The sequence below is a fragment of the Rhinatrema bivittatum genome, chromosome 1 (genome assembly GCF_901001135.1).
Source record: "Rhinatrema bivittatum chromosome 1, aRhiBiv1.1, whole genome shotgun sequence".
NCBI lineage: Eukaryota > Metazoa > Chordata > Amphibia > Gymnophiona > Rhinatrematidae > Rhinatrema > Rhinatrema bivittatum.
In genome coordinates, this window is record NC_042615.1 from 59,949,485 (window position 1) to 59,964,722 (window position 15,238).

Consider the following 15,238-nt stretch of genomic DNA (forward strand, 5'->3'; position numbering starts at 1 on the left):
CAGGATCCTAAAGAGTTGAAGGGTTGCGGCTTGAGAACCTCGGCCCGTTTCATGCTGAATGATGGGGAAGTTGGGGGGGGGGGGGGGGGTGACGTGTTATGTAACACAACAATGTCTGGGGCTTGGCTTAGACCAGGAAGAAATGCATATCTGTTTCTAGTGCAGAGTCTGGCTTCTTGAGGTTACCAATATAGTTTTTTTTTGTTTGCACATTTCAGTTTTTAATTTGTGATTACTTATTTTGTATTCGTTGAGGGTCATTTTGCACGTTGACTAAGGTGAGGTGTTCTGCTAACATGTAGTTTCTGTGTGGGGTTTGTAGCAGTCTTCGTTGTGTTTTCCCAACAGGAAGTGTATTGGTGTTCTAGGGCCTGGGGTAAAATTTGCAGGGCTGCCTAATCATGCACAGAGTTTGCAGGGCTGCCTAATCATGCACATGAAGTCTCGTTAGTGCTGCTGTGTGTCTGGCGAGTTTGCTACATATGTACTAAGTCTGTCTTTTTTATTCCCAACAGTTTGTATTTCACAATATGCCTGGTAGTGGAAGAAATTTGTGTTTGTGTTACTTAGATGACACCAGAACGTTTTTGTGTTGAAATGCAGGAGAAAATAACCTGCTCTGCCCACATGCTCTTCCACCAAATACAGAATGACGGACTATCTCCCACTAAACTGATACTGACATACCAAACACTGCACGTTCTTATTCTTATTCTTGTTAAATTTCTATCATCTTCTTCTTCTTCTCCCAGTTAGAACCATCCTTGTTTTATTGTAACTGATTTTTCTGCGCACTTTTATAACTTGTTATAATTTGTAAATGTATAAAATGTATACTCATGTTATATTTAAGCACGTTTATAATGTATTGATCACCCCTGTTTTATGTAAACCGACATGATACGAATCTCCGTGAATGCCGGTATAGAAAAACTCAAATAAATAAAATAAATTGTTAGAGGGCTGTGTGTGTGTTGGGGAGGCGTCTGAGATCACAAAGTATATATTTACAGAACTGGAGATACAGGATTTATTTTGGGTTTGCCTTGCACATATAGGGGTAGATTTTACAAAGTTGCGCGCACACATGGACGCCCGATTTTATAACACGTGTGCGCCGGTGCACGTGTGCTATAAAATCGGGGGTCGGCGTGCACAAAGGTGTGCACAATTGTGTAACTTGTGCGCACGCCGACACCCGCAGCCTTCGCCCGTTCCCTCCCCAGGCCGCTCCAATTTAGGATCGGCCTGTGAGGGAACTTCCCTTCCCCCTACTCTATCCTTCCTACTCCTTACCCTAACCTTCCCGCCCCCCCCCCTCCCCCCCCTCCCCATATTCCTTTAACTTACCGTTTGCACCTGCCTTGGGACAGGCGCAGGTTGCGCATGCTGGCACAGCAACAAATGGCCACTGTGCTGGGGACCTCTTGCTCCGCCCTGGGACATACGCATGTTCTGGAGCTTTACACGCATCGCCGGGCCTTTTTAAAATCTACCCCATAGTGACCAGACTGAACCTCTCTTAACCCAGAATGCAGTATGTTGGGCATGATCCTAGTCTCTGAAATTTACTGCTAGTGCTCTTCTTAATACTTGAATTGTGCCGAACTGCTTCTTTCTGAGGTGAGCTTGGAGGTTTTTTAATCAGGTGAGTGGTGCCTAAACACCACTCATTTCTGTTAGTAAAGCTGTTTTTGTCATTTTCTCCTTTTAACACTGTGTCTTGTTTTCTAACATCAAGCATTTAATTGGTCTGGAGTGTTTAATTATATTCTATGATTTATGCAGAGAATGTATGTGTGGCTGACATTAAATGTAAAATCAAAAATTGGCGGTGAGAATGTGGGTGGAGTTGGGGGGTGGAGCTTGGTTGTGCATTCCGCTGCCCTGGTTTGTATGTGAATGGATCCCTTTGCAGGGAAACATGATGTTAATGCAGCGCAGAGCTAAGCAGACTGTGCAGATTTTGCATTTAATATTCACTTCCTTGTGTAGGGTGGCTTAACCGTGGGGAATCCAGGTTGAGTCATCATTCAGAACAGAGAGAGAGAGTGAAGCTGGCACTACCCACCAGCACCTTTCATTCATTTCTCCTCCTCGTCACAAGTCGGTGACCAGGTATGCGGCGGAGTTCATAGGATTTTACCGGAGCTGCTGTATGAACGCTTCTGCCACAGGCCCTGGAACTGGACTGAGACCAGGAACTTTATTTCATGTAGGCCCAGTCCCTTAAATCCCAAATGACCTGAGCTGGATTTGAACGGGTGACCTAGAGGTGAAAGGCTGTGCTGATTCCTTTTTTCCTAGGGCCATTCAGTTCCCATTCATCTTTTTTTTTTGAGAGTGAAATCAGTTAGGGTACAAGTCTCTTCCAAAGTCAACAGAAGAGGTTGGGCCAGGCCATAATTCTAAGAAAATGTTGGACACTTCTAGCTGTGCTGATTCAGTTGGCAAAGTTGAAATAGTCCCAAAGGAGAGTATGTTTTAAAAGTTGTTCCCTCCCAGATTTCAGGGTATTGTCTGGGTGCTACACAAGTGAAGGTGATGCCAAATAGCACAACTTAAGTAACATTTGCAAGGGCTTTTTTGTGACTTTCGTCCCTCCTGCAGCTTCTGTCTCATGCTCTGGCTTCCTGTTCTAGCCTGTGCTGGATGAGACTGGTGGCAACAGAGAACCCTAGTGCTGGTCCACGTATGGGAACTTGCATGCTTATCTACCGAGACAGGTAGAGGAGCCAAGAGGGGGAAACTAGGCCTCAGCCTTCAATCCGGAATGAGATCCTGCAGATGGGGCAAACTTGCATGGATCACAGCTGGGAGATATCCTTAGCTTGAGCAGTGTAGACCAAAGGAAACAGGCAGACTGGTCTGTACCTGCTGTCATTTACTGTGCTCCTGTAAGACAGCTCAAAAGGAAAAGAAGCAGTTTGTTTATGGACATCTGATATTTGGCTTTTTACCAAAGTTGGCCTCAAGGTGGATTACAATCAATTTAAATGAACAGAGGCATTTGAACAGCTTACAATCAAATCAGAATCTGCAATTAGAGTAGCCTTGGAATCCAGCCTAGGAAACTCATCTGTGAATAGTTTAAAACCCAATTGTGACCCTGTTGTGCACAACACAATCTCTTTTGGGGAGTTCAGGCAGTGCATGTGATGTGCTGTGAGTACCAAAGGCCTGAGCTCCCTGGTGCATTTAAGGTTATAGCCTCTCTGTAAAACACTTGTTATGGCTTCCAGGGGAAGCTGTGGTCTGGTGCACGGAGCTGCCTTTGAGGCCTTCTGTGTTAGGATGCTTAGTGCCGGCGTGACAGTAACGCAGCCATGGAAACAAATCATAGCCGTGCGTATTAGATCTTTTGCAGTAGTGTTAAACCTTTGCAACAGCGCACCTTAGGCAGCTGTAGTGGGAGGGTGAGGAGCCACCTGTTGTGGGGGGGAAAAGCGGTCTTTGTTTTACTGTAAAGGGCCCAGTTATCCTTGTAAAAACGTCCGTTTTTGTGTAACCTTCTGTTTTGTGGCGTGCAAGGAGCGGTATGGAGATGTGCCAGTTTGGATTTTACCTTTTTATTACTGTTTTTGTTTCTCTTTTATTGTAGATGACGATGCCGGCGCTTGCGCACTTTACCCTTTAATACGGATCAGGAGCGGAGAAAATGAGTGAAGCGGCTGCCGGGCCGCCCCCGTGATTTGCAAGGCAAGACGCGCCGCCAGCCGGAACGGGAGTGGAAAAATGCACGTGACGAGCTGCCTGTCCTTAGCCGGCGACAAAGAGAATGCGGATATTTCCGTCGTGGCTGGATTAATGCAGGGGCCACCGGCACCCCCGCCGCCTCCACCTCCTCCCCCTCCACCCCCTCCTCCCCCACCCCCACCCCCGCCTCCCCCACCGCTGCTGTTCGGAAACCTCGGGCACCTCCCCCTCAAGAAAAAACGCATGCGGAGTTTCTTTTGGAAGACCATTCCCGAGGAGCAGGTGCGGGGCAAGACCAACATCTGGACCATCGCTGCCAGGCAGCACCAGTACCAGATCGATACCAAGACCATCGAGGAGCTCTTCGGGCAGCAAGAGGAAGTGAAGCTGGCAGCTTCCCGAAAAAGCAGAAGCCCGAGGTCCTCGTTTCGTGATGCAAAAGAGGAGGTAAGCTTCCTGGACAGGAACAAAATCGCAGCGGAGGCCAGAAGCTTTTATTTGTTTTTTTTCTGGGTTCGGCTTTTCCCTTGGTTAAAGCTTACGCCACCTTTTGTAGTTCGTGCCGTTTCGTGTTTTCCCTGTGCAGGGATAATTTAGAAATAAAGAACTTTAGTCGCTAAGAGCAGAAGGCGCCATGGCCTTCCCTTCACCTTTAATCAGGGGGAGCAGATGTATTGGGGGGGGGGGGGGGGAGGGGGCGTAGCTGCCACTCCTAGGGCCCTTGCCTATTTTGGTACCGAACACGAGGTACCGCGGGTGGAGGAGTTATCGCCTCCTGTTGGGTCTGCCGGCGCCAGGGCTGCCACCTTTCTCCAGCCGCCCTCCCGATTTTACTCAGCCTGATGGAGGGAGGGGGGAGAGGGGCTGCAAGATCCAGGCTAGGCAGGGACAGTCAGGCTGCCACCCTGCTCCTAATGTCACACACCACAGGAAGAGAAGAAACAGACTGCAGCCTGGCCCCCCCTCACTGCTGTGCCATCAGTGCCCCTGCTGTAAGAGGAGGGGGAGGAGAGGCCGCAGACTGGGACAGATAAGGAAGAGGAGGGCGGGAAACATGGAGAGGAGGGCCCATAGGTGCACCAGACAGAGTGAGACTGGGTCTAAGATGGGATGGAAAAATACGTGGCTGCCAGACAAAATGTTTAGCAGCCAAGGTAAAATTAATTTGTTTAGGGGTTGGTTTTTTTGTTTGTTTTTTTTAATGTTTTTCTTATTTTATTTATTTTTTTCATCTCTAGCCTCTCTTCCCTCTAGGCTGTCTTCTGTGCTGTGGGGGGATGTGGGAGTTTGGGGGTTGGGAGAGGGTGAAAAGCAGAGTGATGGAAGGCTAGGTGGGGGGGGGGACAGTGGGAAAGAGAATTGGATGAGTGGAAAGGAATGGATGGGTAAATGGGAAGAGGAGGAGAGGGAGGTAGGGGAAGGAATGAGAGATGCAGGAGACAGAAATGTGAAGAAGCAGAGGAGAGATGGATGAAGAGGGAGAAAGGGAGAGAGATAGCAGAAGAAAAGGTAAAATTAGAAGGACTCCGTTAAATCCAGGAGGCCAAGAAAGCTGAGACGAGACCAAACTACAGCCTGAAGAGGGATGGGAAACTTCAGAAGAGTACAGACATGTCGGGTCTGTTAGGAGTAGATAGATACTCAAATGTGACTTGAAAGTTTATTATATATTGTGTAGCAGTTTACTATTAACAGTGCGGTACCACGGGGACCTGGATCGGAGTTACTCCTGTGAATGGAGGTGGGGGGGGGAGCTGTAGTCTAAAAATCTGGCATGGGCAGAGGGAGGAACCAAGATGGCGGCAGTCAACTGAGCCTCCTACAGCCCCTTCTACTTAACTCAGAATGAGGAAAGGAAAGGTTCTCACTTAACCTTTTTCAAATATACTAGAGGGGCACTTGTCTTGTTTTAGGGCCCATGGGCAGCTTTAGGAGTTCTGCGGCGTGCCAGCTGGGGAATGTGGCGGTGGTGTCCCATGTGGCAGGCGATGTCTCCCTCAGCCCGGGCGGGACTCAGGTTCACCCCTCCCCCTGCAAGGAATCCCCTAGCATAGCTCCCTTCTAAACTCTCCCAGGGGTCTTCCTGTTGGCCGCCCTGGAGCATCAGAGCGTCCCTGACCCCGCGTGCAGGGCGGTCAGCCGCTTACAGGGGTAGGCAGTATCTCTCTACAAGCTTGGGCCCCCACGTGCAAGACCCCACCGTGTGTGAAATCCTAGTAACTTCGATGTCCTGCCCACACCAGGTTTTTAAGATGTATCGGGGGGTGCATGAGGATTCTAACAAGACATTTTTTTGGGGGGGGATTCCACGTATACCTCTGGGATCCTGAAAAGTAGGTTTCATTAGTTCTGCACGGGGCATCTTTTTTTGGCCAACTGGCATTCATATCTTTAAGTTTTTATTTTTCTTAAATTCTCTATTTTATTGACAAGACTTTTTCTTGAAAACCATACTGAAAGAAATTAACATCGGGATGGCGACGGGAACAAGTAGTTCCCCTCAAATGTCCATGGAAGGGAGTGAACAGAGTGTGTTGGGTAAATTAGAAACTAATTTTCTGAGGTTGCCATCAAATATACCACAAGTTACACTACTAAATAAACCAGATATAGTGACCCTGGATGTTCTGTGGAATGCTGTATCAGTTATTGAGAAAGCTATTGTTTCTTTGACACAAGCTTTTCAAAGCTTCCAGGACCAATCCAGTGTTGTTAATCCGGTGGTTTTAGCAAATTCAAATAAGATACAGGAATTGGATAATAAGGTATTACAAATAAATGGAGTGCAAGCTGGCCTAATTCAGGGGGAACTAAGGACAGATAAAAGAATTGAATATCTGGAAAACAATCTAAGATATAACAATCTTAGATTGATGAATTTCCCTAAATGTAAAATAATTTCACCCAAGGAGCAATTTAATAAATATTTAAAAGAGGTCTTATCTTTTTCCTCAAGTGACTTACCTTCAATTTCTAAAATATTTTTCCTCCCTGAACCAAACAAGAGAGGTGATAGGAAAACAGATGGAGAAACGGTTAGACAAAACTTAGAAACGTTTTCTCCATTAGAAGATCTATCTGCTTTCCTAGAAACCCCTCAAGAAGAACAGATTGAGCGGAGGGGGATATTATTAGTTACATTTAATAAATCAGTTGAAAGAGATAATGTATTAAAAACTTTCTATAAAAATAGAAATAAAATGTACTTGGGTGAAAAGATATGGATGTATCCAGATATTATTAGATCAACTCAGATACGCAGGAAGAAATTTTTGAATTTATGTCCTAAAGCCCGCTCTATGGGCGCACAAATTTTAATAAAATTTCCTTGTAAGTGTTTGTTAACATTAAATAATACTAAGTATATTTTTATGGAACCAGACCAGTTGGAAAAATTCCTCAATTCAAAAAGTGAAATTACTCCCACATCTGAGAACACTGGTGATTAAATTGAAATAACCCAACCACCCTTATGTTTTCAATATTATTAGGGTAAAATTTATTATTAAAATTGCTCCCATGGTTTTCTTTTGAATTAGGCTCTTTCAGTTTCATAGTACATGGAAGGTGAGACATTATATTGCAGATAAGCTGTGTATTAGGTTTCTTTTTTTTACTTTTTTTATTTTTCTGGGAAACAAGTTGTAATACTACAGTTGTTGCAATATGATGAACCTGATTTGTAAGGTATGTGATCCTTATTTGTAATTTAAAAATTTAATAAAGAGATAAATTAAAAAAAAAAAAAAAAAAGTAAATGAAAAAAATAGCTGTGAGGTGCATAAGCAGATCTGCTCTTTCATGTATCCTGTACAGGAGCATCGGTATAGAAAAGTTAAAAAAAAATAAATAAATAAATTGTGAATATTGTTAGGGTAGAACCAGAAGTTCAGTTCTCGACGAGCCCTCTCTTCCCTCTCCTATCCTCTTCCTGAATTTGATCACCCTGTCTCTTGCAAGCGGGATGAAGTTTTGGCTCATATTGGTGACCTATGACTGATTTTTTTTTTTTCAAGTGAGGATCTGTCTGATCTTTTTAATAAATTATTTCAGGCTAGAAGTCTGAAACTGGAGTTTGTTTTTCTCCTGTAATGGTTTGGATTAAGATTCCCATGCATGTTAACCTTGCAGCTTTCCTGTTTCTTCACTTGCATCTTTTTTTTTTTTTCCAGCAGTGTCTAGACAAATAACACTCTTAAGATATAAATGTTTATAACAGAAATGGGGAAAAGAGAGATTTTTTTGTGTTCAGGCTAATTTATTAAAATTCCATATGAAATACATTACTTGAAGGACTTAAATACATGAATACATATTGTTCAATGAATTCTAAATGCTGGATGTTGACAAGGGTGTGACATTATGATGTGACCCATTTTGAAGTATGGCTTTATTTGTTAAAACTTGTATGAAGATAGATATAGAAATACAGAATATGATGACATACAGGAACCCTAAGGCTCATCTCATCTTCCCAGGTGTCACAGACATAGTTGTACTAGTGAGTTTTACAATATTTGACATCAGTAACTAACAGGATGTTGTGCAGTTTGGTTTGCCTATTCGTGTATGCAGAGCCATAGCTAGCCTATGGCTTATATGGCTTTGACCATAGGCGCCATCCATCAGGAGCGCCATCACTCAAAATATGGTAGGCCTCACTTTCAAAAGAGTTTTGGCACCTCATTAGCTCAGCTGAAGGAGGGGAAAAGAGGTGCCGCTCCAGCTTCTGGAGTCTGGAGGTGGAGGAGCAGCAGCAACCCCTTTAAATTGGAACAAAAATCATTCCCGCCACCCTCCGTACGCTGTCGGGAGCAGAGCAGCCCGCAGAGCTTCTAGAAGCAGCATCGGCCTCATATCCCGGAAGTCAGGAGGAGTGCACTCGCGAAGCAACAGCAGGGCCTCCTCCACGGGAAAAAAAAAAATCTGCCTCCCATCCCACCCCGGAAGAAGACAGAAGTACAGCCCGCGGAGCTCCAAGAGGCCTCCCACCCCACCTCAGCAATCAGAATCAGCGTGGCTCAGAGCCACAAGAAGCAGCATGCACCTCCCGCCCCCAGAGGTCAGGAGGGGGGCGCAGCCTGAGAAGTAGCATCAGCCTCCTCCGCATTTAAGAAGCATGTGTCCCGCAGACCAAAAAAAGGGCCCCACCCTGCCCCAGCAGTCATAAAAAAGCACTGCCTGCAAAGAGAGAGAGAAGGAGCGCGTGTGATTGATCGTGTGTGTGACAGCACAAGAGCATGAGTGAACGAGCCTGTGTCTGCATGATTGAACATGTGAGTGAATGGGCATGTATGTATATGATGTGTATGATAGAGCATGTGTGGTTAAGATTAAGCATGTGAGTGTATGATCATGTGAGAGCAAATGAGCATGGGTATGTTTGAACATGTGTATGTGAGCACAATAGCATGTGTATGGTTGAGCGTGTGATTGAGCACGCGAGGGAATGTGTATGTATATATGACTGAGCATGTGTCTTTATGATTGAGCATGTGAGACAGAGCGTGAGTATGTGAGAGAGCGAATGACAGTGTTTGTGTTAAAGAGAGGGAAGAAAGCTTGTGTGCAACAAATCTGCCCACTTCCCTCCACCCCACTAATCCAAAACAATCTCAGGGCATCTGGAAATCAAACATTCCCAGGTATGGAAAACAGGGGATTTATTAATCCTTATTAGTTTTAATTCTTGGATGTTTGATGTATCTACTGTTTTGAAATATTTTATTACCATTTGTAAAGGTTTTATGAGTTTTTAATTATTGGATGCTGTTGTTTTAGCTGTTTTTTTAAATATTTCTGTTTATTAGTATAATTTTACTATTTTATTGTTTTGAGGACTGGTGATGTTTGTTTTTCCCTTGTTGCACTGCATTCAGATTCTGGCTTTTTGCGGTTTCCAGTTCAGTTTTGTTTGCATGTTAGATTCTGTATTTAGTGAGGATCTGTCTGTTCTTTACATGTGATAGTGAGGTATTCTGCTAGCATGTATTTTCTGTGTAAGGATCTGTAGCAACTGGCTTGTTTTGCTTTCCTAATAGGAAGTATATTGGTGTTCTAGGGCCTGGTGTAATATTTGCAGTGTTGCTTTTTCATAGGTAGGTTTGTTACTGTGCTGATAGTTAGAGCTGTTCTGGTATGGGAGGTTTACGATACTGTATTTCCAATGAAGAGTGGGTAACTCGCCAGAATGATGGCTACTGCCTGGAGACAATACCCTTATTAAATAAACATACACATGCTTACTGTGTATGTTTATTTAAGCTCTAAGCTTCAACAGCAAGAGGAAATGTGGAAAAAAGGATTCGCACTCACAAAGAGGGGAGTAGCTGGCTTGTTACGGCGGTTACTACCCCAAATCAAATAAGCCTGATACTTCACTTTCAATGCATATACAGCATAGTTCTCTGCTTCAACGGCAGGGGAGAAGAAAAACTGATACTTCACACATCCAGCAGAGCTCTCTGCTTCAACAGCAGGGGAGAAGAAAAGAGGGTTCGCACTCGCAAAGCAGGGAGTAGCTGGCTTGTTACGGCGGTTACTACCCCAAACCAAATGTGCCTGATACTTCACTTTCGATGCATATCCAGCATGGCTCTCTGCTTCAACAGCATGGGAGAAGACTGATACTTCACGCATATCCAGCATAGCTCTCTGCTTCAACGGCAGGGGAGAAAAAAAAGGAAACTGATACTTCACGCATATCCAGCATAGCTCCCTGCTTCAAACGGCAGGGGAGAAGAAAAACAACCAATAAGGGCTGTATAACATAGTCTGGGTAAAACAAATAAGCATGGGTGTAGCTTGCTTATTGCGGCGGCTACTACCCCTAACTAATCAAGCTAGATATTTCACTTGGATGCAGCTCCATCACTGCTCTCTACATTAAAGGTGGGGGTGGAAGGGAAATAGAACCAAGAGCTAAGAGAAACAGATAAGTGTAAGAGAAAAAATGTGTGAAGCTTGCTGGGCAGACTGGATGGGCCATTTGGTCGTCTTCTGCCGTCATTTCTATGTTTCCCAGGGCCAAACCCACACCCAACAGCTATTACCATAGGTCTAACACCATATGGGTTCCAAGTATCTGATTTTTACTGTTTGCAGGGTTTTCTGATTGTTATTTACATGCTGTAAATGATATTTTTATGTCAGTCCTCTCTCATGTGAAATCTATTATAAATGCACAATTTTTAATTGCGTGTGGGGAGGAAGAGGGTGCAAGGCTATAAGGCTCACCTAGGGTGCTTAATAACCGTACACTGGCCTTATGGAAGGTCTGGTTGGTTGTTTGGGAGATGACTATGGAAGATGAGAGAAGGAGGATTTGGGGATAAGGGGTTTTCAAGAGGAGAGGATGCAGCTGTTGAGGGGAGAAGGACTAAGGGGACTGTTTAAAGGGAGCAAATGCAGGAGGGTTTTCATGGTTGGATCAGGTAGAGATGGGGCTGGCGCATCCCATTAGGCGAACTAGATGGTCACCTATGGCTCCAACTGTTAGCAGGGTGCCGAAGAGCAGCCATATGGGGCCATGAGCAGAGCCTATCCCGCTCGTGCAAAGAGTAGAGATTCGGGAGGCTGCGAGCGGTGCCCAACCTGCTTGTAGCCTAGAGAAGCACACGCTCTGTGGGCATGAATGAGGTAGGAGTGGGGAGCCGAGACCGGAAGGGGGGGGGGGGGGGGGGCTGGCGCACAGCAGATGGTTTGCCTAGGGTCTCTAATACCCTTGCACCGGCCCTGGGTAGAGAGAGAGAGTGGCTGTGGGGAGTGAGAGAGGGGAATGATAGAAGACCTGGGATGTAAGAGAGGCACTAGGGGTGAAAGCTTAGTTGGGGAGTGTGAGAGAGAGGTTGGAGGGGAGAAGGGAATGGGGTTGGGTGAGAGGGGAGTTAAGGGAATGAGAGAGGATCAGTTATTTTCTCATATTGTGATTATCCCCCTGTATTGTTAAAGCTGCCCTAGCATTGGTCAGTGCTGACTGTATTGAGGAATTCTGATGCATTACCATGTGCTACTTTCTGCTGTGTTATTTTCTCTAAAGTTTTATTTACCTTGCTGTTGAAGTGCAGCTGCTTCAGTTTAGCACAGGGAGGTTTCTTCATGTGGTTGTAAGCTTGGTATTGTCCTTTGCACTTGTGCGCCTGGTACATGGTTAATGATTATCTCGAGCCTGCCATAAGGAATGAGGTCATGCCATTCTAGTGTAAGTCATGTGATGGTTTGGGATCATTACCTCATTGAATTCCCAGTACTTTCCATTTCATAGCATGCATGACATAATCCGTGGAGCCACTTCCATGTTAATCATGGCGTATGAGGTGCTTGTTCGTGCCTTTAACTTCCGATCATCAGACTGTAACAAGCTAGAACTTGTCATTTAATGCGCTAGTTTCCTTCTCGGCTTATCTTGTTTAGTACCATATTTTATGTAGGTAATTTTGGTTGTAACAATCCTTTGCTTAACCATTCGACTTCCACCATTAATTCTCCCAACCTTGCTACAGACTGCTGGGGTGCAGTCTCGCAGGTATATCCAGTTCCTTGTCTTTTGGGCAGGTTTGCTAAATTTTTCTCTACTAATTTTCAATTAAAATTTACTTCATTTCCAAGTAAACTTGAATGTTAGCTTCTAAATTTAAAGAAACAAAAGAGAAAAAAAAATGTACCTATGGGTGGCTGTAGTAGGAGCGGCGGCATCCATCGCATTGCTTTTCTTGCCCTTCCTCTTATAGCCTCTTTCTTTCACCTCCGCTGCAGTGCTCAATTGGCCCGGGGCATCTGCCATCATTGGGCGGCACCAGACTGAGTTACTTAAACTCGTGGCCTGCAGTGCACAGCCGAAGTCGTACCACCTAAGGGGCGTGCCCCTTGATGAATTTTTATTCTTGGTGAGAGGAAATTGTTAGAGGGATGCAATTCCATCTTCAGTTTTTCCTTGGAGGATAGGGTCGGTTCCTTTTGGTTATATGGGCGGGGGGGGGGGGGGGAAGAGGAAAGGATCTGTTTGAACCTTCTCATCCGTGTCCACTGTACCCCCTCCAAAGACCCGACTGACTGTTCAAGCTTATATGATACTCTCGTACGGCGTATTATTATTATCAGGATAGGCTAAGCTAGGTGTTTCTAATGGAACTTTTCATCTCCCTCCGTGCTGACTGTTGCACTCCTAAAATTGGGTTAGCCTGGAGCTCGATGAGAGACCAGCACCTGATGGTGTATTTGATCTCTGTTCCAGCAACAGGAAGACCGTGGCACAAGTGATAACAGTAGGGAACATTTAACCACAGTATGGAGGCAACCTTCAAGGTGCTCAGAATTCTGCTAAGTTATCTTCCCTCTTAAAGCCCCCTCTGATAACTGCCCATAATGTTTCTAAAGTTATCATGGGACTCTGGCTTTAACAAATAAGATTGATACTGTGTTGGCTGATTTTGGTGAATTGTAAACCCAAGCTGCTGCTTATGAGCAGTTACTTAAGAAACATAAGACAAAGAGAGGAGAGTTTGAGATTCAGTGTAAAGAGTTACATAATTGTGATGTGCTCTTGATTAAAGATAAGGAACAGATAGTGTAAATTTGAAAATCTAGAAATTCTTCTAGATAGTTAAATCTTCAGTTCCTGAATTTTCCAAAAGCCGTGTTTACATTTCATTTGAATATGTTAGGTTTATATGGAAATTTTAAAGACACCATCTGAATCTCTCTCTGGTCTCCAAGGCTGCTTGTATCTTGAATAGGGATGTTGCAAAAGTACATCTATGAAGTTAGATATTTCGTCCAATAGTTTAGATCTCGCAGCCTTTTTGCAAGATTCACAGTAGAAGTTACTACAAGGGCTACACTATTAGTGCAAAAAATACTAGAACCAGACAAAGAATGGACTGTGAAGTTGTTTTTCTGCATTAAGAATGTTTCTGGGTCATACAGTTGTGCTCATAAGTTTACATATCCCTGGCAGAATTTGTAAGATGTGTAGCATTAAAACAAAAAAAAAAAAACCCCCCCACGAGTGATCAGACAAAACATGTCTGTTATTTTTAATGTTTCAAATTAAACTAGTATTTTATGCCTCAAGAAATAGCCCGATCATTAACCAAACCATAGCAATAAAGGAAATTAATAAAATGGTCCTGTTCAAAAGTTTGCATACCCTTGAATGTTTTGGTTGATAATATACATTCAAGTTGAAGCACAAGGTTGAGATGGTAATGAAGGGTAGGTATCCACACCTGTGCCTTGTTTGATTGTAATTAGTATCTGTGTATAATAGTCAATGAGTTGCTTAGCTCTTGAGAAATCCTTGTGCATTTTATCCAGAGCTGCACTGACTTTGGTAGTTACTGAAGCTTGGGGAAAGCAAAAGAACTGTCAAAGGATCTGCAAGCAAAAGTAGTTCAATTTTATGAATCAGGAAAAGGATATAAAAAGATATCCAAAGATTTGAAAATGCCAATCAGTATTGTTGAAGCTCTGATCAGGAAGTGGAAAATTATGGGTTCGGTTAATACCAAGCTGGACCAAGAAAGATTTCAGATACAATTGCCATGAAAATTTGTTGGGATGCAAAGAAAAACCCATAAGCAACTTCTACTGAAATACAGGCTTCTTTGTACTAAAGTGGTGTGGGGGTTTCAGCAAACAAAAATGGGCTGCATGGTAGAGTTACCAGAAAGAAGCCATTGCTGCACCAACACCACAAAATAGCCCACTTACAATATGCTAAACAGCACCTAGAACTTCTGGAACAAAATAATTTGGAGTGATGAGACCAAAATTGAACTTTATGGTCACAATAAACACTATGTCTGGAGAGGAGTCAACACCATCCCTACCGTGAAGCAGGGAGGTGGATCTCTGCTATTTTGGGAATGGGTGAGCTACATTGGCTCAGGGAATTTTGATAGTAAGATGAATGCATGTTAGAAAATATTAGAGGAGATTTTGCATTCATCAGCCAGGAAGCTGCGCATGGGGCGCACTTGGACTTTCCAACATGACAATGATCTGAAATATAAGGCCAAGTTGATCCTTCAGTGGCTGCAACAGAAGAAAGTGAAGGTTCTAGAGTGGCCACCACAGTCTCCTGACCTCAACATCATTGAACGACTTTGGGGAGAATTCAAGCATGCAGTTCATGCTAGACTAGTGGTTCCCAACCCTGTCCTGGGGACCCCCCAGCCAGTCGGGTTTTCAGGATATGCACATTGAATATGCATGAGAGAAAATTAGTGATCTGGATGGAAACTTTTCTTTGATTTTATTTTGTTCTAATTATCCAATTTTGCTCTGATGTCAAGTGTTTTCTTGATCTGTATTATTTATAAATTGTAATATAAAAGTACATATTTACAAATTCAGACATCCATGTGTATATTAATAGTAAGAGGTAAGGTCAAAATATCGAGGGCAGAGCGAGCGGGCAGAGTGAATACTATGGCATAATCCACCGAGCTGATTTTTGTGAAAAACAAAAAGGCGTTCATCGATTCAGCTAAGTACTCACGTGATATGTTTTGCTAAATAAAGCACAATAGAGGTGATATGT

General features: G+C 43.9%; 1 protein-coding gene across 1 annotated transcript in view; it reads left to right on the forward strand.

Moving 5' to 3' along the window:
- Positions 1 to 15,238, forward strand: part of FHDC1 (FH2 domain containing 1) — an 85,613-nt gene that overhangs the window by 32,312 nt on the left and 38,063 nt on the right. Inside the window, exon 2 of the mRNA XM_029608962.1 lies at positions 3,602 to 4,143. Coding sequence (XP_029464822.1) covers positions 3,736 to 4,143 — 408 coding nt within the window. The 5' untranslated portion in view covers positions 3,602 to 3,735. The remainder of the gene's footprint in view (positions 1 to 3,601; positions 4,144 to 15,238) is intronic.